General features: G+C 49.1%; 1 protein-coding gene across 1 annotated transcript in view; it reads left to right on the top strand.

Annotated features, from left to right (window-relative positions):
• Positions 1–25,004, top strand: part of ABCC2 (ATP binding cassette subfamily C member 2) — a 90,381-nt gene that overhangs the window by 13,150 nt on the left and 52,227 nt on the right. Inside the window, exons 3-9 of the mRNA XM_008071863.2 lie at positions 13,375–13,500; positions 15,736–15,870; positions 16,080–16,187; positions 16,599–16,654; positions 18,848–19,082; positions 22,772–22,935; positions 24,250–24,427. Coding sequence (XP_008070054.1) covers positions 13,375–13,500; positions 15,736–15,870; positions 16,080–16,187; positions 16,599–16,654; positions 18,848–19,082; positions 22,772–22,935; positions 24,250–24,427 — 1,002 coding nt within the window. The remainder of the gene's footprint in view (positions 1–13,374; positions 13,501–15,735; positions 15,871–16,079; positions 16,188–16,598; positions 16,655–18,847; positions 19,083–22,771; positions 22,936–24,249; positions 24,428–25,004) is intronic.

Here is a 25,004-nt window from a genome sequence, read left to right as displayed (position 1 = left end):
GCCACTGCACTCCAGCCTGGATGACAAAGTGAGACTCCAACTCAAAAAAAAAAAAAAAAATCATGGTATGCTATACATAATATGAAATTTACCATTTTGACCATTTCACAGTGTACAATTCAGTGGTATTAAGTACTGTCACAATGTTGTACAATCATCACCACTCTGTAGTCCCAGAGCTTTTTCACTACCCCAAGAAGGTGTATTTACAAAGTGAGAAAGGGTGCTGGGGCTTAGTAGTAGTGAGCTGTTTCCATGCTAGGTGTGAAGGAACGGGGAAGGAGAGTGAGACTGGAGGGGTGGGTGGGGGGTCCCACTCACCACAGCAACCTGGGATGTCTACCCACCTAGTTCCCCCTCCCTGTGGCCTTTTCTTGTGTGTGTTTTGGGCCATGGTTTTTGATGCTGGGTGGCATGAAGTGTAGTTTCTCCATGGGTTCTTGACTTCACCACAGAAAAGAATTTCAGAGCGAGTCCCAAGTAAAGATTAAGACACCGTTTATGAGAAAGAAAAGACACGTTCAAAAGAGAACGTGGGTGCTTTAAGAGAAAGGACACGCCGACCTGTTGTTAACTGAGTGTTTTATACGTTTTTTAGTGATAATTAAGCAACCTGTTTTCTTAAACTAAGATTTCTGTGCTATGTGGTAGATTACAATCTATTGGTCACAAGTCTCTAATCTTATCTACTTCTAAGTGTACTTGCCTCCTTCTAAGTCTCAAGATAATGGTAAAATGTACTGTTTTATGGTTTAATTAAGTTTCTTCCTGAAAACCCCACCATCCCCCAGTGCCACCTGTAATTCCCATATTGCTTATGGTTTCTATAGATGAGTGTATCAGCCATCTGCATTCCGAGGTTGGGTTTGGGTGCCTGGTTAATGTAGGTATTGCTCTAGAGAGTTATGTCCAGATAAGAAAGCGCCCAGCTGGTTTTCTAATTATCTAAGCTATGCCAGCCTGCGAGAGACTCATCTATCACTAAGCTATGCTAGTGATCCTGCCTTGGTTTTCTCTGTTGTCTTGTCTGTCATTATTAATAAGTTTGCTTTTTGTCTTTTAAGACTTATCTGGTCTACTGAAGTGAGCACACCCTTCTCCATTTGTACTTATTCTCAGTGCCATTATGGATGTACTTCTTGGGTACTTTTTTTTTTTTTACCATCATTTCAGTGGAATGGGGAGGGATAGAGGATAAACAAATGTGCTAAATCTGGCATTTTGAATGGGAAACGCCCCCTTTCTGTGTATTTTTTTTTTTTTTTTTGAGTTGGAGTTTCACTCTGTCACCCAGACTGGAGTGCAGCGGCACACTCCCGGCCACCACAGCCTTGACCTGCTGGGCTCCGGCGATCCTTCCGCCTCAACCTTCCAAGTAGCTGGAACTACCAGTGTGTGCTACCATGCCTGGCTAATTTTTTTGATTTATTGTAGAGACGAGGTCTCGCCAATTTACCCGGGTGGGTCTCGAAACTGTAGTCTCAGGCAATCCACTCACCTCCGCCTCCCAAAGTGCTGGGATTACAGGCTGAGCCACCGAGCCCGGCTTTCTGTGTATATTTTTAAAATATAATGAACTCATTGCATATGCAATTTTGAAGTGTACTTTTTCATTTAAGATGCTACAAAAAGCTCTTTTCAGTTTATTAATATTACGCTTAATCATAATTTTGATGACTACATAATAGTTGCTAACATGAGCATATCATAATGAATTTTAACAACTCTTGCAGTATTAACTCCTCCCAAGAAACACCTGTGCCATTGTTTTGTTTTAGGTTTTTTAATTTCTTCACTATTAAAAGTGAGACACCGATGAATATTCTCATGCATAAATATTTGCCTGCGATTCATATTATTTTCTCAGAGTAGATTCCTAGAAGTAGAAATACTATATCAAAGTATATGAGCAGTTTAATGCTTTGAAACATAAAAAATTTTTATAATTTAGGAAGATTTTTGCCAACTTAGAGTCTTTTTTTTTTTTTGAGTTGGGGCCTCACTCCATTGTCCATGCTGGAGTGCAGTGGCATGCTCATGGCCACCCCAGTGTTAACCCACTGGGCTCCAGCAATCCTTCCACCTCAACCTTCCAAGTAGCCGGAACTACAGGCATGCCCTACCATGCTCGGCTAATTTTTTGATTTATTGCAGAGATGAGGTCTCACCAAGTTGCCCCAGCGGGTCTTGAACCCATGGGCTCAGGCAATCCACTCACCTCAGCCTCCCAAAGTGCTGGGATGACAGGTTGAGCCACCGAGCCTGGCCTACGAATTTAGAGTCTTACCAACAATGTGTTTAAGTGTATGTCCCTGCACCCTTGTCAGTATCAAGTACTATTTTCAACTTTGTCAATTTTATATGCAAAAATGGCATACCATTGTTTTACTTTGTGTTTTGATAAATACTAATGGAACTGCTTTTTTTTTTTGACTTGGAGTTTCACTCTGTTGCCCAGGCTGGAGTGCAGTGGCACACTCCCGGCCACCACAACCTCGACCTACTGGGCTCAGGTGATCCTTCCACCTCAGCCTTCCCAAATAGCAGGAACTACAGACGCACGCCACCACGCCTGGCTATTTTTTGTGATTTTTAGTGTAGAGACGAGTTCTCACCATGTTGCCCAGGCTGGTCTTGAACCCTCTCCCAGGGAGCTCAGATAATCCTCTCACCTTGATCTCCCAAAGTATTGGGATTACAGGCTGAGCTACCACGCCCGGCTGAAACTGCTTTTTGAGACTTATTAAGGGCCTATAATCCCAGCACTTTGGGAGGCCGAGGTGAATGGATTACCTGAACCCACGGGTTCGAGACCTGCCCAGGCAACTTGGTGAGACCTTGTCTCTACAATAAATCAAAAATTAGCCGGGCGTGGTAGTGCACCCTGTGGTTCCAGCTCCTTGGAAGGCTGAGGCAGAAGGATCACCAGAGCCCAGCAGGACGAGGCTGTGGTAGCCGGGAGCGTGCCACTGCATTCTAGTCTGTGTGGCAGAGTGAAACTCCAACTCAAAAAAAAAAAAAGATTTGTTAAGCATATTTTTCATTTGTGAATTGTCTGTTCATATCACTTGCTCGTCTTTTAAAATGGGGGTGTTGGTGTATTTAACTTCTCTTTTAATAGATAATTTTCAGGGCGTTGCAAAATTCAAAGGGTACAAAGGATACACGATACCCTAGTCACTCATTCCTGTCTTAGTTGGCAACTGTTGATAACACCAATTTCTTGTCTGTCCTTCCAGAGATAGCCCATGATTTTACAAACACCTAAATACATGTTTCTTTCCACACCAATGCTAGTGTCCCATATATGTGCTCTGTGTCCCAGAGAGCTTTCCATTTCAGCATAAGAAGAGCCTTCCTCCCTCCCTCCCTTCCTTCTTCTTTCGTCAGATTCTCCTTCTTTCACCCAGACTGGAGTACAGTGGCATGATCACAGCTCACTGTAGCCTCAAACTCCTGGGCTCAAGTGATCCTCCCAAGTCAACTTCCCAAGTAGCTGGGACTGCAGTCATGCGCCACCACACCTGGCTAATTTTCCTATTTTTTGTAGAGACGAGGTCTTGCTGTATTGCCCAGGATGGTCTCGAACTCCTGGACTCAAGCAGTCCTCTTGCCTCAGCCTCTCAAAGTGCTGGGATGACAGGCATGAGCCATAGCACTGGCCAAAAATACAAAACATCTTTCTACAAATATTAGAGAAGTGAACAAATTAGGAGCTGTGGTGAAACACAGGGTCAAAGGGGGCTGAGGAATCAGTGAACCGCTTTATAGCTTAACCCTTCTGAGTTTTTTGGGATTTTTTTGTTTTTGTTTTTGAGTTGGAGTCTCACTCAGTCGCCCAGACTGGAGTGCAGTGGCCGCTCCCAGTCACCGCAGACCTTGACCTGCTGGGCTCCGGCGATCCTTCCACCTCAGCCTTCCGAGTAGCCGGAATTACAGGCGCGCGCTACCACGCCCGGCTGATTTTGATTTATTGTAGAGATGAGGTCTTGCTGCCCAGGCGGGTCTCGAACCCGCGGGCTCAGGCAATCCACTCATCTCAGCCTCCCAGAGGTGTGGGATTACAGGCTGAGCCACCGAGCCCGGCGAGTTTTTTGTTTTTTAAAGAAGCCTCCCAATCCCAGAAAATAGGAATAACCCCCTTCATCACACATCTTTGAGCTTTTTACTTCCGACTCTTGAGGTTAGAGCATATATCCTAAAGATATCCAGACTAGTATCATATCTACTTATCTCTAGACAGAGACAGCTTCTATCATGTTGTCCTTAGCAGCCAAGGTTATTGAAACCTCTTTGATAAGACTTCAGTCATACCTCACCCCACCCCCACCCCAAACGGATGCAGTAAGCACGATGAGAAACAGGATTTCGAAACCGAGCATATAGCTTCAAAACAAGAAAAGTCCTGCGAGCGAGGCAGGGAGGGCGGGAGGATTCAGCCACTGCCCGGACTGAGATTGAATAATATACCCATTTTCACACATCTTTGGGCTGCAGGCTCACGGAGTAATTTAGGAATATGTCCATGAGACACTTAGTGGCTTGCTGTTTGGCACGGTGGCCTTCCCCAGCAGTTTCCAAGGCAGCCTCGCAGTCCCTGGCAGGAAGATTTTGCCAGAATGCTTGCAGGACTGCAGAGAGAGATCCCTCTCCACAGTTTTGGAATGGGTTGGTCCAGGCCTGACGGCTTGGGTGCACCGGATCCACCTGTCCCGGGAAGGGGTGCACCAAGTCGGGTTCCTCCCATTCTGGTCGCCCCACAGCGGAAGGTCTCCAGATGTGTGCGCCAGGCATCCCTGGCGGGAAGAAGAGTAGAGGTCTGGGCATTTTGCAGACGCTGAGCTCTGAGTCACACGGCAACTATCTTTGGTTTTCCGCCACCTCTTAGATTTCATTTCCTTCCGGGAACCAGCTCTTTACCTGTTTGTAGCTAAGGTTCAGGATGCTGGAACGTTCTTTTTTTTTTTTTCTTTTTCTTTTTTTGAGTTAGGGTCTCACTCTGTTGTCCAGGCTGCAGTGCTGTTGGCATGATCATGGTTCACTGCAGTCTCAACCTCCTGGGCTCAGATGATCCTTCTGCCTCAGCCTCCCGAGTAGCTGGGACGACAGGCTCATGCCACCACACCCAGCTAATTCTTTTATTTTTTGTAGAGAAGAGGTCTAGCTATGCTGCTCCGGCTGGTCTGTTTTCCTGGGCTCAAGCAATCCTCCCAACTTGCCTCCCAAAGTGCTGGGATTATAGGCGTGATTCACCATGCCTGGCTCCTTCTTTGTTATGTGAAGTTATGCCAGAGTCAGGCTAGAAAACAAACTCACCATCGGGTGAGTCTTTATCAGGCATGACTCCCCAAGCCTCCTAGTTAGGAGTTTGGGTAAGAGGAAAAAAAAGACCAGGTTTAGTCCTTGGTTTCTCCTTCTGGCCAAACATCATTTCTTGGAAGGCCTGTGTAGGCCAGTACACAGCAAGAGGTCCCACATTGCTCGGAAGACTCATTCCTAGGGTTGTCTATTTTGTTTACCTGGTGAGGTCCCATGGTGCTAGGAAGCATATTCCTAGACATATCTGTTTGGTAACAACTGTTTCAACATCAGTGATGTTGGATTAAAGGGGAAGGGCATGGTTTGGCCTGATTTTATAATCAATTGTTAAAGAGTAAGAAGACCGGGCTCGGTGGCTCAGCCTGTAATCCCGCACCTTTGGGAGGCTGAGGTGAGTGGATGGCCTGAGCCCGCGGGTTCGAGACCCGCCTGGGCAGCGAGACCTCATCTGTACAATAAATCAAAAAATCAGCCAGGCGTGGTAGCGCATGCCTGTAATTCCGGCTACTCGGAAGGCTGAGGCGGAAGGATCGCCGGAGCCCAGCAGGTCAAGGCTGCGGTGGCCGGGAGTTGCCACTGCACTCCAGTCTGGGCGACAGAGTGAGACTCCGACTCAAAAAAAAAAAAAAAAGAGTAAGAGGGAACCAGGCCTAACTTTTATCCTAGGTTTCAAACCTGAAGAACATCCCGGATCAGATCTATTTTGTGAGCTGTCGTGATCTAGGCCCTTGTCACCCTTTTGCCTTTCTTGTATTTGACATAGCATTTCCAAGAGATGTGTCATAACACAGTGATGAGTCTAGTCTAGAGGAAAGATGAGAGTTTTTTTCAGGGATCATGAGGACTGGTCTGGTCTGATGTCCCTGGAGGAATGCCTGCCTTAAAAGTTGCTGTGGAGACCAGCTAAGCCTCAGGTGTTTTCTTTTTTTTTTTTTTTTTTGAGTCAGAGTCTCACTCTGTCGCCCAGGCTGGAGTGCAGTGGCACACTCCCGGCCACCGCAGCCTTGACCTGCTGGGCTCCGGTGATCCTTCTTTCTCAGCCTTCCTTCCTAGGAGCGGAAACTACAGGTGTGTGCTACCATGTCTGGCTAATTTTTGATTTATTGTAGAGACGAGGTTTCACTAAGTTGCCCAGGCTGGTTTCAGGCAATCCACTCACCTCCGCCTCCCAAAGTGCTGGGATGACAGGCTGAGCCACCTAACCTGGTCTCAGGTGTTTTCTTAAATCACAGACAGGTGTCAGAGATGGGTTTAGAAGTTCAACATGGCCAGGTGCTTGCTTTAGGTGTGAGATGTAAATCCAAGATGTGACTCTTTTTGGTTGTTTTTAGAACTCAGCAAAATAAAATTCCGGTTTATTGTTGGACAGCATTGTTTCACACATACATCAAACAAGCCCCCCAAAATAAACAGCAACTTCATAGACAAAAAAGGAAAAAAAGAAAAAACCTTTTTATCTTTGGCCTTTTGAACCCTCTCATACAAACCAACAACTTAAAATACAGCTAAGTACATACATATGCAAACAGTTACTGGTGTGCTTGGAATAAGATTTTTTGTGATTGTTGTTTTTGGTTTTTTTTTTTTTTGCAAGTTTTCTTTTCAGATTATAGTGAACATGGTCACATCACAAGTAAAGTCAGAAGTAGGACGGAGAACGCTCAGGAGGCTGGTTTGGTCATTTGAGCTAATTAAAAATGTCCTTAACAATAGGTACAAAAATATAAAATGTAAACAAGAAATACAAACAAATTTCCTTTTTGAAAGGACTTTAAAGAAAACAAGCAGGGCTTTGGAAGTTTTGGTTCTTTCTCCTCCCCATTGCAAATTCCCTTGGTTTGGGTGGGGTTGTGGATCACGTGTCATCTGTGGTTGGCGCTGCCCATGGTGGGCAGGAGGGCCTCTCTTCTCCAAGGTGACCGTGTTTAGATTCTGAGATGGAAGCGGAGGGTGAATAGGTCACGGCGGTCTTATTATTATTTTTTTTTTAGTTTAACTTTTCCTGGCCGGGCTCGGTGGCTCAGCCTGTCATCCCAGCACTTTGGGAGGCCGAGGCGAGAGAATTGCCTGAGCCTGCGGGTTCGAGACCAGCCCAGGCAACTGAGCGAGACCTCATCTCTACAATAAATCAAAAATATTAACCGGGTGTGGTGGCGCGCACCTGTAGTTCCGGCTCCTTGGAAGGCTAAGGCAGAAGAATCGCCAGAGCCCAGCAGGTCGAGGCTGTGATGCTTAGGAGCGTGCCCCTGCACTCCAGCCTGGGCAGCAGAGTGAGAGTCTAACTCAAAAGAAAAACAAACCCTTTTCCTTTTTTGCCGTCTAGTCCTCCTCACGGGTCTTCTGCTTCCTAGCATCACCACTGTCCTCCTCACCATCTTGAGCTGCCCGATTGTCCGTAGTGGCCTCAGCTTCCTCATCTTTGTCTCCATCTTCCTCCTCACCTTCCCTTCTTCCTCTTCTCCATCTACCTCATTGTCAGGCCCCTGCTCCCATTTTTCTCATGAGCAATCCCATCAGCAGGGGCGTCTCTTCATCTCCTGGCTCCTCCCTCATCTACTGCTTCCCTCTTCTCCTCTAAGTCCTTGGTGGTGATCTCGGAGTGGGTGTCCGTGGCTGTGTCCGACATGGTGGGGCACGCCAGTGTTCCAATGCAAGGGATTAAATAGAACTCGAGAGTTCGGGGACTCTGGCGTTAAAGCTGCCAGTGGCCACGGCGAGTGGACAGCCGGACCTGGAACAAGGCAAAGTGGCTTTTCGGAGCGGCCAGTGGAGCGACTGCTTTTAATTTCACAGCACAAGAGTACGTGAAGGCCCTATTGCTTCTTGCAAGGGATTAAAGTGAAACAATAATCGTGCATGACAAAAGTCTTAAGGCAGCCACAGTCAAAGGCACAATTGACAAGAAATTTGATTTTTTTTCCTGTGGCATACAACAATTGAGCATAATTATAATTATTATTAAGCATGTACTTTAACATATCAGAATTATAGGACTCTTACACGATGTTGGACTAATCACACATATAGGTATAACCTGAAAGTTAAACATTCTTTTGTATTTGACAATGCCTCTTGTCTAATTTATCAAACAAGCCGAATATGTCTCTCTTGGGCTTCAGGAAACCTAATATCTAAAAAAAGTTTAAGAAGGTCAGAAAGATTGAATTTAGATCCCGAAATTTTGCTACTGGAAGGCTTGTCAGATATCAAAAGTGATTAAACATTTGATATTACAAAATGGGCTCACTGTAAAATAGACAATCATTTAGCCAAAATAATAAGTAAAGATTTTAAAAGCAAAATTCCATATTCTCTGATAGAGAAGAGACTCAGTTGCTTAAACAATAAAGACTTAATGAAGATGGCTTGAGCCTAGCTAATCTTTTTCTCTTTTCTTCTTTCCCTTTGGTTTATTAACAAAAAGGTGAACAGAAGTTTTTTATTACTTTTCATTAATATTATATGAAGATTTGTTCAGAAGATAAAATCAAACTGCAGTTTTGTATAGTATATTCTTAATATTAAAACTGATTGTAATAAGCCCTTGTAAACAAATCCATTTCATCTTAATTACTATGACCATAAGGTGAGATTTCTATAAACTTTTAATAATTTTTTTTTAGTTTTCTATTAGAGACCAGTACGCCAAGAAAACTCTGTTATTTTGACACAGGGACCCAGACTTTGGCCTTCCAGCAGTGTGGTTTGAATATTAATGTTTACTTTGTAAACAAACTGAATTCATTTTATCTCTTAAAACCATCCCTTACAATCTTACATGGCTACTTCTTCCACTATAGCCCCTGGGTCTAGGGAGACTGAATAACTTTAATTTCTGGCCCTGTGTCTCACAAGGGCAGTTCATTTTTGTCGTCATCTTCCCCAGGTTGGAGGATGAGGCCCCAAATGGTGTGACTTGTCAGGATTTGTTGCCTTTTTAGACCCAGGGGCAAAAGCTCTGTAACTTAACAGCACAAGGATGAGTTAATAGAATGTTCATCAAAGTTATAAGAAGGTTTGGAGCATTTGACTAAAACAGAATCACAGATTGTTGTAAAATAATAGTTAACCATGTAACCAAGATAATAATGAAAAACCTTAAAAGCAATAGGTACATGGATGTAAAAACCTGAATTTTTTAAGCTCAGTTTTCCTAAGTAATAAAAGGTCTAAAAAAGGCAACATAGAAATTATCTTGACGAAACATAGAATCATTGTTTTTCAGACCAGTTACCAAAAGAGGAGAGAAAAGCCTTCTGTATTGTTACTGTTTCTCCTTACGGGAAACCCGTTTAAATAAACTGAAAGTCAAACCTGATGAAAGAAAAATACTTGACTTAATCAGACCTGAGAAGAGTGTGCCCAGGGTCATAAGTGAACATTATATTTTAGAGGAAACAAGAATCAATAAACCAGTACTAAGTAAGGGAATACATGAATATTAGTAACACAAAAGAAAATTCCTGATGACACCAAAGTTTAGACATATCAAGAAAGGCCAAGAGTACAGCATTAAGCTGTACTAGAGGAAAATATTACTTTTCCAGAACTTCAAGATAAAAAAATTTTAGCATCAGGACACAACAGCAGTTAGAACTGGAGAAAGAACAAAAAGTTGCAGGCTCTGACAAAAAAGTTGAATGAGAGTTATCATCTCAGTCCTTCTCAAGGGAAGAAAAAGCTGAAAGCAGCAAGACACAGCAAAAGCTGAGCTTCTGAGATGCAAGTCTGAAAAGTTTCAAAAAGAAACAGTCTATAGAATTAAAAAATCAAAACTTCTTGTAATTTTATTAAGAGCAAATCAATACCTTAAGAAAATTGTTTTCACATAGGGGATCAATATTTAGAAATCAGTCATCTTAGGCCGGGTGCAGTGGCTCACGCCTATAATCCCAGCACTTTGGGAGGCCAAGGTGAGAAGACTGCCTGAGCCCACGGGTTCGAGACCAACCTGGGCAACCTGACAAGACCTCATCTCTACAATAAATCAAGAAATAGCTGGGCATGGTAGCACGCGCCTGTAGTTCCAGCTACTTGGAAGGCTGAGGCAGAGGGATCGCTGGAGCCCAGCAGTTCGAGGCTGCAGTGGCCGGGAGTGTGCCACTGCACTCCAGCCTGGGCAACAGAGTGACTCCAGCACATACACACACACAAAGGAATCAATAATTTAAAATTATTTATCTTAAATTATAGCCCACTTAATCACATCAAAATTCCTTTCATTAATTCCCCTTCATGAACATTGTAACAACTTACGCAGACCATCTATGACATGTTTGGACTTTCTGTTTTGCCCTGTTCGTTCCCCATTTTCAAATATCCAGTCATTTTGCCTCAGGACAAAAATTTACCATATGAAATCCCTTCTTATAGACAATTATTCCCTTTTATTTATAATCTTCCTTACCAAAAATGCATCTTCATGTCTCTAACTTTCTTCACACCTCTATCTCCTACTTACGGGTTCCTTTCAAGTTTCTTTTTTTTTTTTTTGAGTTGGAGTCTGACTCTGTCGCCCAGACTGGAGTGCAGTGGCTGCTCTCGGCCGACGCAGCCTCGACCTGCTGGGTTCTGGCGATCCTTCCACCTCGGCCTTCCAAGTAGCTGGAACTACAGACGCACGCTACCACGCCCGGCTAATTTTTTTGATTTATTGTAGAGATGAGGTCTCACCAAGTTGCCCAGGCGGGTCTCGAACCCACGGGCTCAGGCAATCCACTCACCTCAGCCTCCCAAGGCGTGGGATTACAGGCTGAGCCACCAAGCCCTGCTCCTTTCTAGTTTCTTTCAGTTGCTTAGTAAACAGCAAATTCAAAGCAGGCAGAAAAGTAAAGAGAGAAATAGCTTAGAAGATTTTATTTAACCCTATAGCTGCAGGCTAACATTTGAACTCTGAATTTTCCTTGCTGTAGTTTGCCCATCAGTTTTTAAACTTGCATAAAAATTGGCCATAGTATCTAACCAGCTGGAGTCTCAGGAAACCTGGCATGCTTTTGAACTTCTTTCAAATACAAACCCAGCTGGGGAAGCTGAAGAGGGTTGTTGTCTTTGCCTTTTCTCCCTTTTAGAGACTCTATTTCCTTTTTTTCTCAAAAAGAAGAGAGAAAAGGCAATGGAGAAAGCCCTTTAGAATGCACCTCAGAATCCAAGTTTGCAGCCCAAACACTCTCCCGGGGAGAGAAAACCAGCTCAGACAGACCAGGGACCATCAACCCAAGTGCGACGTCCAAGGCTCAGCAGAAACTTACCAGATCATCTGAGGAGAAGCACAGAGTCAGAGGGGCTTCAATAAACAGTCACTGGCACCCACTCTGGGTTTGGACGACTCCTCCAGTGTTTCTGAAGTCTCCTGTGAGGCCCCATGTCTTGAGTGCTAATTTGTTGATGAAAAAAATGCCAAGCTCCGTAAAATATTTTAAGATTGTTTATTCTGGCTAATCTGAGCAACCTCAGGCCCAGGAATACCCATCCTCAAGCGATCCTGAGAAATGTGTCCCTGTGGTTGAATGGTAGCTTGGTTATATACAGCTCAGGGAGGCGCAAGTTACAAAAACCACAAATAAATACACGTGAGATGGATCAGGCATGACTCCCTAAGCCTCTTAATTAGGAATTTGGGTAAGAGGGGAAAAAAAGGTCAGGCTCAGTCCCTCAATATGTGCTGGCTGGAGCCCCAGTCATCTGAAGGCTTGATTGGGATTAAAGAATATGCTTCTTCTTCTTCTTCTTTTTTTTTTGAATTGGAGTGTCACTCTGTTGCCCAGGCTGGAGTGCCACGGCACGCTCACAGTCACCCCAGTGTTGACCTGCTGGGCTCCAGTGATCCTTCTGCCTCAGTCTTTCAAGTAGCCAGAGCTACAGGTGCTCACTACCGTGTCTGGCTAGTTTTTTATTTTATTGTAGAGATGAGGTCTCGCCAAGTTGCCCGGTCTGGTCTTGAACCCACGAGCTCAGGCAATCCACTCACCTCGGCCTCCCAAAGTGCTGGGATCACAGGCTGAGCCACAGAGCCCTGCCAAGAATCTGCTTCTAAGATGACTCTCTTACATGCTAGTGGGAGGAAGCCACTGTTTCTCACTGGCTGTTGGCAGACGGTCTCACTTCCTTACAAAGTGGACCCTTCCCTGGAGCTAGTGGAGTATCCTCATGACAGGGCTGGCCACTTTCCCTAGAGTGAGTGATCTGAGAGAGAGCAAGGAGAAAGAATCCACACTGCTTCCTTTTTGTGTGTGTGAGTCGGAGTCTCACTCTGTCGCCCGGACTGGAGTGCGGTGGCCGCTCCCGGCCATTGCAGCCTCGACCTGCTGGGCTCTGGCGATCCTTCCGCCTCAGCCTTCCACGTAGCTGGAACTACAAGCATGCGCTACCACGCCCAGCTAATCTTTTGATTTATTGTAGAGATGAGGTCTCGCCAAGTTGCCCAGGCGGGTCTCGTGGGCATTTCTCAGAAACACTTCTCCTGACATATCTTGAACATTATTCCGTCACTTGAACTATGTATATCCATTCACCCCAGAAATATTTATTTTATTGTTATTATTTTTTGAGCTGGGGTCTCACTCGGTTATCCAGTCTGCAGGGCAGTGTCATACTCAACCTTCCGGGCTCAGGCAATCCTCCCCCCACCTCAGCCTTCTGAGTAGCTGGGACTACAAGGCGCATGCCACCCTACCTGGCTGATCTTTAAATTTTTTGTACAGACGCGGTCTCGCTATGTTGCCCAGATTGGTCTTGAACTCATGGCCTCGAGTGATCCTCCCGCCTCAGCCTCCAAAAGTGCTGCGATCACAGGCCTGAGCCACCGTGCTCGGCTTGTGGACATACTTAAAAACTTCACAGCCAGCATTCCTCAGAAACACTTAATCAGGACATACTTTGAACGTTATTCCATCAGTTGAACTACATCTATGTACCCATTCATTCCGGAAATAGTAATTGAGTGTGTTATCGGAATCACCACATACCATTTTTCTTATCCATTACTGGGAACCATTGTGTTCTAAGACTCTTAGAAAGAATGATACCCTCCTCACGGTGGCCTTTCTCCCTTCCCAGGTGTTCGTTGGACTTCTTCTGATTCTAGCAGCCATCGAGCTGGCCCTTGTACTCACAGAAGACTCTGGACAGGCCGCGGTCCCTGCTATTAGATATACCAATCCGAGCCTCTACCTAGTCACATGGGTAAGGTCTCACCAGTTCCGCACTGTTCACCTTCTCTTTTCTTGTAGGTATATGACTGAAATTTACTCTTTGGGGATAAGATGAGGTCCAATTTCACCTGTCTTTTCCAAGGAACCTAGAGTAAGACAAAGCTTTGCTGGAATGGGGTGAAACAAATTTTAGCTTTTCATCTCATTTTGAACACTAATTTATAGAGCCTTCTCCCTGGGTTAAGGATTAACTTCAATTAAGATGAATATCGTATGCCTTCAAAGCTTGCTTTCTAAGGATCACAGAGGACATCTAAGTTTATTCGTGTAAAAGAATTTTTAAAATGCTGTCAATATCATTTTTAAATGGATGGACCAGTGACTTTATCAATGGATCCCTGAGTCTAGAGTTGTTTGTATAAATGATGTCAGACACTGATGTGTCCCCTGCAGGCGTGTCTCTGGGGGGGCCCTATACCATGTTTAGCAACAATTGAGCCTGACACAGTGGCTCACACCTGTCATCCCAGCACTTTGGGAGGCCAAGGCAGGGAGGACTGCTTGAGCCCAGGAGTTCGAGACCAGTCTGGGCAGCATAGTGAGACCGCGTCTCTACAAAAAATTAAAACATTAATCGGGCGTGGTGGTGCATGCCTGTAGTCCCAGCAACTCGGGAGGCTGAGGTGGAAGAATCGCCTGAGCCCAGGAAGTCGAGGCTGCAGTGAGCTGTGATCATGCCACTGCACTCCAGCCTGGGTGACAAGTGGGAGGCTCCAGCTCAAAAAAACAAAGCAAACACATAAACACCAAACAGACGCATTGCCATCATTTTAAAAGAGGAAGATGACACTGATTATTTGACTTTTCAGACTTTATTGAAAAATCAGAATGTCTGGCAACCGGGGGCCTACATTCCCACGGGGCAGCGTCAGATGGTCCTAAACAGAAGTCGCTCCCTTTCGACCATGTACTCAGTCCCCTGACCTCTCACCCGTCACTGGGTAACACAGTCTGCCTGGCTCCTGTCGCCATGTTTATTCATTACCGCTGTGGTAGAACAAGGGGAGACGGGTCTGGGCCAGGCTTTGCTGGAGCCGGCTCACATGGAGCTGACGGTACCTGCCTCCTTCCAACCCTGCGTTTATGACATCATGTTGGAGCTTGAAATCCACCATAGTGAGAGTATTGACACCATGAAAATTGGCAAATGCTGCAACTCCCCCCTCCCATCTCCAGAATGCTGGCCTACTGGCGCGCACTGGGTCTAGGAAATCAATACTCTGAGACGACACAAGGCAAGCGTTTTTTTTTGCTTTGTTTTGTTTTGTTCTGAGTCGGAGTCTCAATCCGTCGCCCAGGCTGGAGTGCAAGGGCACGCTTACGGCCGCTGCAGCCTCGACCTGCAGGGCTCAGGCGATCCTCCCGCTTTAGCCTTCCAAGTAGCTGGAACCACAGGCACACGCCACCATGTCCGGCTGATTTTTTGATTTCCCTCTCCCCTCCTTCCCCTGGACGGTGGCCCTGTCCCTCAAAGCTTTGCCTGAATTTCTTCCCAGCTCCTGGCTTTGCTGGTCCAGCACAGCAGGCAATGGTGTGTCCAGAAAAACTAGTGGTACCTGTCCCTGTTCTGGGTTCTCTCGATACTCTGTGGCACTTTCTGGTTTCTCAACAAGTTGCCTGGGCTGGTCTCAAACCCCTGGGCTCAGGCAATCCTCTCACCTCGGCCTCCCAAAGTGCTGGGATGACAGGCTTGAGTCACCATGCCCGGCCTGCAACAGTTTGTTTTTTGTTTTTTTTTAAGACTAAATTGCTTAGCCTGATATTAGAAAATCAAGGCACAGACACCTTGCATCTAATTCCTCAGAACCGGCCTTCCTGGGCTTACTATGGCAGGGCCTGAAGTTAATAGCCTTGGGTCCTGAAAAGGTTTTTCAAGCCCCCAAAGCAACTCTAAAATACCGAGAGTAAGGCCGGGTGTGGTGGCTCATGCCTGCAATCCCAGCACTCTGGGAGGCCATGGTGGGAGGACTGCTTGTGAGGCCAGGAGTTTGAGACCAACCTGGGAAAAATAGTGAGACTTCGTTTCTCAAGAAAAAAATAAATTAAAATGCAGATGGGAAAAGAGTAAGCCAGCAGCCGTGCGCCCAGCTGACCAGATCTGTGACAGCAGCTCCCTCCTCAACCTGCCTGTAGCCGACACCCCTCTCCCCTCTCTCCCTGGGATGGTGGCCCTGTCCTTCAGAGCTTCACACGAGTTTCTTCCCAGCTCCTGGTCTTACTGGTCCAGCACAGCAGGCAACGGTGTGTCCAGAAAAACTCGTGGTACCTGTCCCTGTTCTGGATTCTCTCGATCCTCTGTGGCACTTTCCAGTTTCAGACTCTGATCCGGACACTCTTACGGGTAAGGAGGAGAGAGCGGGTGACTCGCGGCGGCCCTCTGGGCGACGTGCACGTCAGAGTAGATGGCCTCAGGCAGGGCGCACCCCAGGAGAGAACTGTGCCCGGGACCCGCTGTCGGGCTTTCTTCACAGCGCGGAGGGCTACATGGGCCACAGAGACGTCACTTGGCAGAAGGCTCATTTTCTCTGTTTTGACTGTTTCCCCCCACAGGGCGACAGCTCTAACCTGACCTATTCCTGTCTGTTCTTCATCTCCTATGGGTTCCAGATCCTGGTCCTGATCTTCTCAGCGTTTTCGGAAAACGTCGACTCGTCAAAAGTGAGATGCTAAATGTGCCCGTCTCACATATTCCTTAGTGGGATGGCAGCGTAACCAATATAACCCCAAGATGTCTGGGTCTCGTGGATGTCCCGCCAGCCCAGAGGAGGCAGCTCAGGTCATTTGATGACAGAAGGAACGAGATCGTGTTGTAGGCACTAAATACCGACTTTTACTTCCACTTGCCAAACTTCAGCGCAGGCAAGTCATTCACGGTCCGTGCCGGAAGGTCTTATAAGCGCTCTCCCAGTGGACTCGGAGTTCCCAGATACGCATAGGCCGACCCCGACTTCAGCATCTTATCGAGTTTCTAGCACAACCTCTCATCCTCAAACGTCAGTTTCTGACTGTGGACTCCCACAGAGCTCCCGTCTCCACTGGATTCACTTTTCACGTTTCTGTGTCTTTCAGAATCCATTTTCCACGGCTTCATTTCTGAGTAGCATCACCTTCAGTTGGTATGACAGGTAGGGCATCCTTATGCCTACTCCCTCGCCCTCCGGAAAGGGAGAGAAAGCTTCATTTTTAAAATGCCTCCTGCTGGGCGTGGCGTGGTGGCTCACACTTGCAATCCCAGCACGTTGGGAGGCTGAGATGGAAGGATGACTTGAGTCCAGGCGTCTGAGACCAGCCAGGGCAACATCGCAAGGCCTCATCTGTACCAAAGATGTAAAAAAAAAAAAAATTTAGCCAGGCATGGTGACACACACCTGTAGTCCCAGCTATTTGGGAGGCTGAGGCAGGAGGAGCGCCTGAGCCCAGGAGGTCAGGACTGTGGTGGTCCGTGATGTGATGACCATTGCACTCCAGCCTGAGTGACAGAGTGAAACCCCAGCTCCAATAATACTAATAAATAAAATAAAATAAAACTCCCCCTGTGACCTCCAACTCGCCTACTTAGACTCAGAGAGTGTCAAAACTTTCAGGCCTTCTTCTGGCCACTTTAATTTAGCCCCTTCATGAGACAGGCCGGGATGTGGAAGAGAGAATGGGGGGAGTTTGTTTTTGGGAGCCTGGGGGCCCACAGGAGAGGAGAGGGGACACTCAGAGGCAGGCAGGAAGGCACGGATTGGGAGGGGAGTGGGGACAGCTGGCCTGGACCACCAGAGCGTCTGCAACGGGCGTCATGGCCGCCACAGCTCCGAGGACCCTTAGGTGGGCTGGGGAGGCCAGGGGTCCCTTCTCAGAGAGCGTTTTAGATGCACAGAACGAAAAAGACACAGGATGATAAAGAAACCAAATGTACTGAAATAATAGTCATCGAGATATTTAACCAACACATTTGTGATGTGGTAATACATTCGATAACAGGGTCCAGGGATGAGTCTGATAATCATTGTAATTTCAAAGTGGTGGTGAGTATGAAGTAAGCTGTAGAAACCTCTGGGATTTCTTTCTCTTTCTTTCTTTTTTTTTTTTTTTTGGCAGGGTCTTGCTCTGTCACCCAGGCTGGAGTGCAGTGGTGCAATCATAGCTCACTGCAGCCTCAACTTCCTGGGCTCAAGCGAGCCTCCTGCCTCAGCCTCTCAAGTAGCTGGGACTACAGGCGTGCACCACCACGCCCAGCTAATTTTTGAATTTTTGCAGCGATGGGGTCTTGCTATGTTGTTTCCCAGGCTGGTCTTGAACTCCCAGACTTAAGTAATCCTCTCGCCTCAGCCTCCCAAAGTTCTGAGATTATAGGTGTGAGACACCACACCTGGCCTAGCCGGAATTTTCAAAGGCTCGGTTTCAGTTAAAAGCTACGACGAATAAAGATATAATTTGCCTTCCATCCATGTTCTCAAACTCCGGGTCTGGGAGCCCTGATCTAGAGAGCGTGTCTGGAGGAAGCCACAGTGACTGCTTCAATTCTGAGGCATCACAGAGGCCCCAAAGGAAGCGCCAGAGTGGCAGAGAGGCCGCCAGTGCTTGGGAGGAAGGAGTGGGGGCAGGGCAAAGGATGCTCTTTTTCTCTGTCTTTCTTTTTTTTTTTTTAAATTGGGTCTCCCTCTGTTGCCCAGGCTGGAGTACAGTGGCATGCTCATGGCTCACTGCAACCTTGACCCCTTGGACTCAGGCGATCCTCCCACCTCAGCCTCCCTAGTAGCTGGTTCTACAGGCACCCACCACCATTCCTGGCTAATTTTAGAAAATTTTTATAGAGATGAGGTTGCCCAGGTTGGTCTCGAACTCCTGGACTCAAACAATCCTCCTGCCTCAGCCTCCCAGAGTGCTGAGATTCCAGGCCTGAGTCACCGCGCCCGGCCTCTTTGGGCTCTTAATTCGGGAGTGCCCCTCCCCCCTTGTTGTCTTCTAACACACTCCGTGGCTCCCACCTGCTCTTCTTTCTGCCCTCCCCACTTCTCAAGGGGCCAGGAGATGGGGAGGCCATCCTTGCGCCTCCCAAAGCGCCGGGATTACGGGTGTGAGCCACCGTGCCTGGCCTTCTCGGTGCGTTGTGTTTTACTAACAGTATTCCCAGTACCAGTGACCCCTTAGTGATGGATACACGGGGGTATAATGTGCTATTCTTGCTTTTGGGGGTATATTTGAAATGTTATACTCCAATCCTCTGGTCCCTCCGGCCCAGACCCTGGAGGCAGGTTCCCAGAGGCAGCAGGAAGGCGGCCTCTGACCCGGCCTGGGGGTGTCTCAGCCTGTGGGTCCTCTCGTTCCAGCATCGTTCTGAAAGGTTACAAGCACCCTCTGACAATCGAAGATGTCTGGGAAATGGATGAAGCGGTGAAAACCAAGGCCCTGCTGAGCAAGTCTGAGACGCATATGGCGAGGGAGCTGCAGAAAGCCCGGCGGGCCCTCCAGAGGCGGCGGCAGAAGGCCCTCCCGCAGGGCCCGAAAGCCCGGCTGCACAGCCTGGCCAAGACCGAGAGTCAAAGCCAAGACGTCCTTGTCCTGGTAACTTTCCGCGAGTGTCTGTGTGGGCGTCAGCGCATCTCGGGCAAGAGGATGACACGTCCTGGCAACGCTGTCCTTACGTTTTCCCAGCACTTCATGCTTTTCTTGGTGTTTTTTTTCTTTGAGTCCGAGTCTCTGTCGCCCAGACTGGAGTGCAGCGGCCGCTCCCGGCCACCGCAGCCTCGACCTGCTGGGCTCCGGCGATCCTTCCACCTCAGTCTTTCAAGCAGCCAGAACTACAGGCTTGTGCTACCACGCCCGGCGAATTTTTTGATTTCTTGTAGAGATGAGGTTTCGCCAAGTTGCCCAGGCTGGTTTCGAACCCGCGGGCTCAGGCAATCCACTCGCCTCGGCCTCCCAAAGTACTGGGATTACAAACTGAGCCACCGAGCCTGGCCAGTGCTTTTTTTTCTTTGAGTCCAAATCTCACTCCCTCGCCCAGATTGGAATGCAGTGGCACGCTTACGGCCACCACGGCCTCGACTGACTGGGCTCAGGTGACCCTTCCACCTTAGCCTTCCAAATTGCTGGAACTACATTTTGTATCATAATAGTATTTCCAATCCTGATGACACCTGAGTAATGGATACATGGGGGTGTAATGTGTTATTCTCTCTGCTTTGGGGTATATTTGAAATTTTCCTTAGCAAAATGTGTACTTTTTTTTTTAATAACACCTTGGCATTGCTAGAATTTGCACCTTGGTGGAAGTTAGCATTAGCAGCTAATTTGTTGATTCATTCGCTTGAAAGTCTTTATTGAGCACAGCTGTGTGTCAGTAGCTGTTCTAGAAAACACACAGTAAGCCCATACACACTCTTGGAGAGCAGTCGGAGCTAGCAAGAAAATAAAACATGCTGGGTGCAGTAGCCCACCTCTGTAATCCCAGCACTTTGGGAGGCCGAGGTAGGAGGTATATTTGAGCCCAGGAGTTGGAAACCAGCCTGGGCAACATAGCGAAACCTCGTCTCTACCCCCCCAAAATTAAAAATTAGCCAAGGATGGCGGCACGCGCCTGTAGTCCCAGCTACTCGGGAGACTGAGGCAGGAGGGTCACCTGAGCCCAGGCAGTTGAGGCCGCAGTGAGCCGTGACCGTGCCACTGTCATTCCAGCCTGGGCCACTGAATGAGACCCTGGCTCAAAAAAAAAACAAAAAAACCAGAAAGTAAAACTTGTTCATGTGTTTGGAGTGAATTGCTACTTCAGACAGGGACATAGAGGCTGTTCTCAGAGGAGGTGACACCTGAACAGACACCCTGGGGATGCAAACGGCCCATCGAGGGACAGCTAGAGGGAAGTGTCTTCCAGTCAGAGGGCGCAGGAGTGTGCGGCTGAGGCAGGGACACGTCAGGGAGCAGGAACAAGATCCGGGGGCGTCAAGAGAGGCTGACAGCCGGGCTCGGTGGCTCAGCCTGTCATCCCGCGCCTGTGGGAGGCTGAGGTGAGTGGATTGCCTGAGCCCGCGGGTTCAAGACCCACCTAGGCAGGCGAAACCTCAGCTCTACAATACATGAAAAAATTAGCCGGGCATGGTAGCGCAGGCCTGTAGTTCCAGCTACTTGGAAGGCTGAGGCGAAAGGATCGCCGGAGCCCAGCAAGTCGAGGCTGCTGCACTCCGGTCTGGGCGACAGAGTGAGACTCCAACTCAAAAAAAAAAAGAAAGAGAGAGAGGCTGACCCTGTGGTGAGCTCGGGAAGGGCACAGGGACTACTAGGCTGTGTGGACCCCTGGGCCATCATGGGAGCAATGCAATTAAATTTACATATACATATATGTTTTTGAGTCAGGGTCTTTGTTGCACAGCTGGAGTGCGGTGGCATGATCACAGCTCACTGCAGCCTTGACCTCCTGGGCTCAGGTGATCTTCCCATTTTGGCCTCCCACCTTTAGCTGGGACTAAAGGTGTACATCACCACACTGGGCTATTTTTTTTTTTCTGATTTTTTTTTTTTTTTTGGGTTGGAGTCTCACTCAGTCGCCCAGACTGGAGTGCAGTGGCGTGCTCCCGGACACTGCAGCCTCAACCTGCTGAGCTCTGGCGATCCTTCCGCCTTACCCTTCCAAGTAGCCAGAACTACAGGCGCACGCTTCCACACCCGGGTAATTTTTGATTTATTGTAGAGACGAGGTCTCGCCAAGTTGCCTGGGTGGGTCTCAAACCCGCGGGCTCAGGCAATTCACTCACCTCGGCCTCCCAAAGTGCTGGGATGACAGGTTCAGCCACCGAGCCCAGCCTTTTTTTTTTTTTAATGTAGCGATGAGGTCTCACTATGTTGCCCAGGCTGGTCTCCAACTCCTGGGCTCAAGCAATCCTTCTGCCTCAGCCTCCCAGAGTGTTGGGATTGCAGGCATGAGCCACCGCTCCTGGCCCTGAGTTTGTATCTTAAAAGCTTCCTTGGGCTGCTGCCTGGACATGGCATCGCTGTGGGCAGGCGTGGAAGCCGAAAGGAGGCTGGAGTAGTGTCCAGGCAAGAGGGATAGACCGGATAGACCTCCATGAAGGAGGTTAAGAGAGGATATCAGCTGGGCATGGTGGCTCACACCTGTAATCCCAGTACTATGGGAGGCTGAGGCGAGAGGATTGCTTGAGTCCAGGGATTCGAGACCAGTCTGGGCAGCTTGGCAAGACCTCGTCTCTCCAATAAATCAAAAAATTAGCTGGGCATGGTGGTACACGCCTGTAGTTCCAGCTACTTGAAAGGCTGAAGTGACAGGATCGCTTGAGCCCAGCAGGTCGAGGCTGCAGTAGCCGTGAGTGTTCCACTGCACTCCAGCCTGGCGGACAGATTGAGACTCTGACTCAAAAAAAATAAAAGAATGTCACTGGTAGAAACACCTGGAAGCCGAGGCTGAGAAGCTAAAGTCGGGGACAGGACAAGACTCAGGAGGCTGTCCCAAGGAGGCCAACACACAGAAAAGGAGGCTGCGGCAGAAAGAGTTGGGTGCCCACATGGTGGTTTCCTAGGGTCGTCTCAATAAAGTGCCACAAACCGGCAATGGAGGTGGGAGGGGCCTTCCCTCGTAAGCCGCGGGGAGAGCCCTCCTCGCCTCCCTCCCTCCTTTGGGCACGTGCCTGCCGTCTTTGGTGGTGCCTGACCCTTGCCCAGCCCTCCAGTTTCTGCCCCCGCCGTCTCGTGGCCATCTTCTTCCTGTGTCTGTTTCTCTTCCTCTGCGAGGACAGCCGTCACATTGGCTTGGGACCCGCCCTGGTGGCCGCATCTTAACCTGACTCCCTCTGCCAAGGCCCCAATTCCCAGTAAGGGCACGTGCGAAGGCCCTGGGGGTGAGGCCTTCAGCCTAGCTCGTGGGGGGGGGACACAGCCCACCCTGCAGCCCCCCACAGCAACCGCGAGCGAGAAATCAATGGAAAGGGTTTCTGCCGTCCGGTCCTGGCCCCTCACTCTTGGGGCTGCTTGCCACCCCTCGCAGGACGTGGGAAGTCCACCGGCTCAGGCGCCTGGCTTCTGGTCCAAAAAAGACAACGAGTATCCTTTGGGAGGGAGGGAGGCGCAGTCCAGGCCACTGGAAGGGTGAGCACGGCCAAGTCACAAGTAGACACGATGGAAACCTGTGCAGAGAGGTTGGAGGGTGGAGTTCCCGGGCTGGACAAGCCGGAGTGCCTGGGGCAGAGCAGAGCCTTTCACCGTGTGGCCCTGCAGACACCGTGGTCGCTTGGTTCTGTGCCTAGGAAGAAGATAAAAAGAAGAAAAAGAAGACCGGAGCCGCTCAAGACACGCCGAGGTCCTGGCTGGTCAAGGCCCTGTTTTGGAGCTTTCACGGGGTGCTACTCAAATCATTCCTTCTGAAGCTGGTGCATGACCTCTTCATGTTCCTGAACCCCCAGCTGCTCAAGTGAGTCCCCAGGCCAAGGGCCTCTTGAGGTCACCGCTGACATCCTCCTTTGCCCCTGTGGATGCAGACAGGTGCAGTCATCAAACTCCTGTTGTGACATGCACTCGTAGATTTCTTTCTCGATGTGGCACGGTGGGCATGAGGCGTGTGGGTGGCTTTCAAGATCCGAGATGAGGCCGGGCGTGGTGGCTCACGCCTGTCATCCCAGCCCTTGGGGAAGCCGAGTCGAGAGGCTTGTTGGAGCCCAGCCTGGGCAACAGAGCGAGACCTTGTCTCTACAATAATTAAAGAAATTAGCCAGGTGTGGTAGCGCACACCTGTAGTTCCAGCTACTTGGAAGGCTGAGGTGGGAGGATCGCCGGAGCCCAGCAGGTCAATGCTGGGATGGCCGTGAACGTGCCACTGCCCACCCCAGCCCCAGTGAGACTCCGACTCAAAGCAAAAAAACGATCCAAGATGACAGCCGGGCTAACCTCTCTTTTCCATGTCCCTGGCCTCACGGGAGTGGGTGCTTGGCAGGGGCTCTTTCTGGTTAAGCTACTGTGCACTGAGCCAGGCCGAGAGGTGGGCTGTGTCCCAGAGAGTCACTGGCCTCCATTCACCGCTCCTCAGAGAGTCACAGGCTCATGGCGACGTGACTCTGTGACTTGTGGTGACCGACAGTATGAGCCACCCTGGGAAGCCTCCCCCACTTCTGCAGGATACACATCCTGATTCCTGTGGGGCGTACGTGATGGAGAAACGCATCGCCGGTCCATGCCACCTCGTCCCCTGGGCCATGGGGGGATGGGCCCAGCACTGTGGTTCTGGCATCATCGCCCCCTTTCACAGCCCTGAGTGGTCAACCCTGAGCTCCTACGGCTCACTCCCAAGCGAAAGCAAGGACGCGGCTCATGCCTGCAATCCCAGCACTTTAGGAGGCCGAGGAGGGAGGATTGCTTGAGCCCAGGAGATCGAGGCCAGCCTGGGCCATGTAGCAAGACCTCGTCTCTACAAGAAGTCAAAACCATTAGCGGGGTGTGCTGGCACATGCCTGTAGTCCCAGCCACCTGGGGGGCTGAGGCGGGAGGATGACCTGAGCCCAGGAGGTTGAGGCTGCAGTGAGCTGTGATCGCGCCACTGCACTCCAGTCTGGGAGACAGAGTGAGACCCTGACTCAAAAACAAAAGCACTGGCTAGCCTGTGGAGCTCAGGTCCTCCGAAGGCCTTGGACACTTTTGTCACCTACAGCATAAGCGCAGGGGGACTGGGGAGAGGGGAGAGTGAGGTGCTCAGAGGCCTGGCGGGCGTCACCTCCTTGTTTTGCTCTGGCAGGTTGCTGATCTCCTTTGCAAATGACCACGACATGTACCTGTGGACTGGGTATGTCTATGCCATCCTCATGTTCCTGGTGGCTCTCATCCAGTCTGTCTGCCTTCAGTATTATTTTCAACTGTGCTTCATGCTGGGCATTAATGTACGGACAACCATCATGGCCTCCGTGTATAAGAAGGTAAGCTGAAGACGTCAGGCGTCACCAAGGGGATCCCCTTGGCCCACCTGAGCACTGATTCCAGGAGGAAGGAAACGTTCCAGGGCATAGTAACTCATCACAACCCGTAGTTGCGACGAGCCATGCGGCCTTCCTCAGTGTTTCTCTGAAAATTGAAATATCAGGGCCAGGCTCAGCAGCTCTTACCTGTCATCCCAGCACTTTGGGAGGCCGAGGGGGGAAGATCGCTTGAGCCCAGGAGTTCGAGACCAGCCTGGGCAACACAGCGAGACCTCATCTCTACAAACGATACAAAATAATAGACGAGCGTGGTGGTGTGCACCTCTGCTCCCAGCTACTCGGGAGGCTGAGGCGGAAGGATCGCCTGAGTCCAGGAGGCTGAGGCTGCAGTGAGCTGTGACCGTGCCACTGCGCTCCAGCCTGGGCAACAGAGTGAGAGTCCGACTCAAAACATATAAGAAAGGAGAGTCAGCCGGGCTCGGTGGCTCAGCCTGTAATCCCGTGCCTTGGGAGGCTGAGGTGAGTGGATTGTCTGAGCCCGCGGGTTCGAGACCCACCCGGGCAACTTGGCGAGACC

The sequence above is a fragment of the Carlito syrichta genome, unplaced genomic scaffold, assembly GCF_000164805.1.
Source record: "Carlito syrichta isolate Samal-C Ts95f unplaced genomic scaffold, Tarsius_syrichta-2.0.1 Scaffold314770, whole genome shotgun sequence".
Lineage (NCBI taxonomy): Eukaryota > Metazoa > Chordata > Mammalia > Primates > Tarsiidae > Carlito > Carlito syrichta.
Note: the sequence above shows the minus strand (reverse complement) of the source record. Positions and strands in the feature narration are given on the sequence as shown.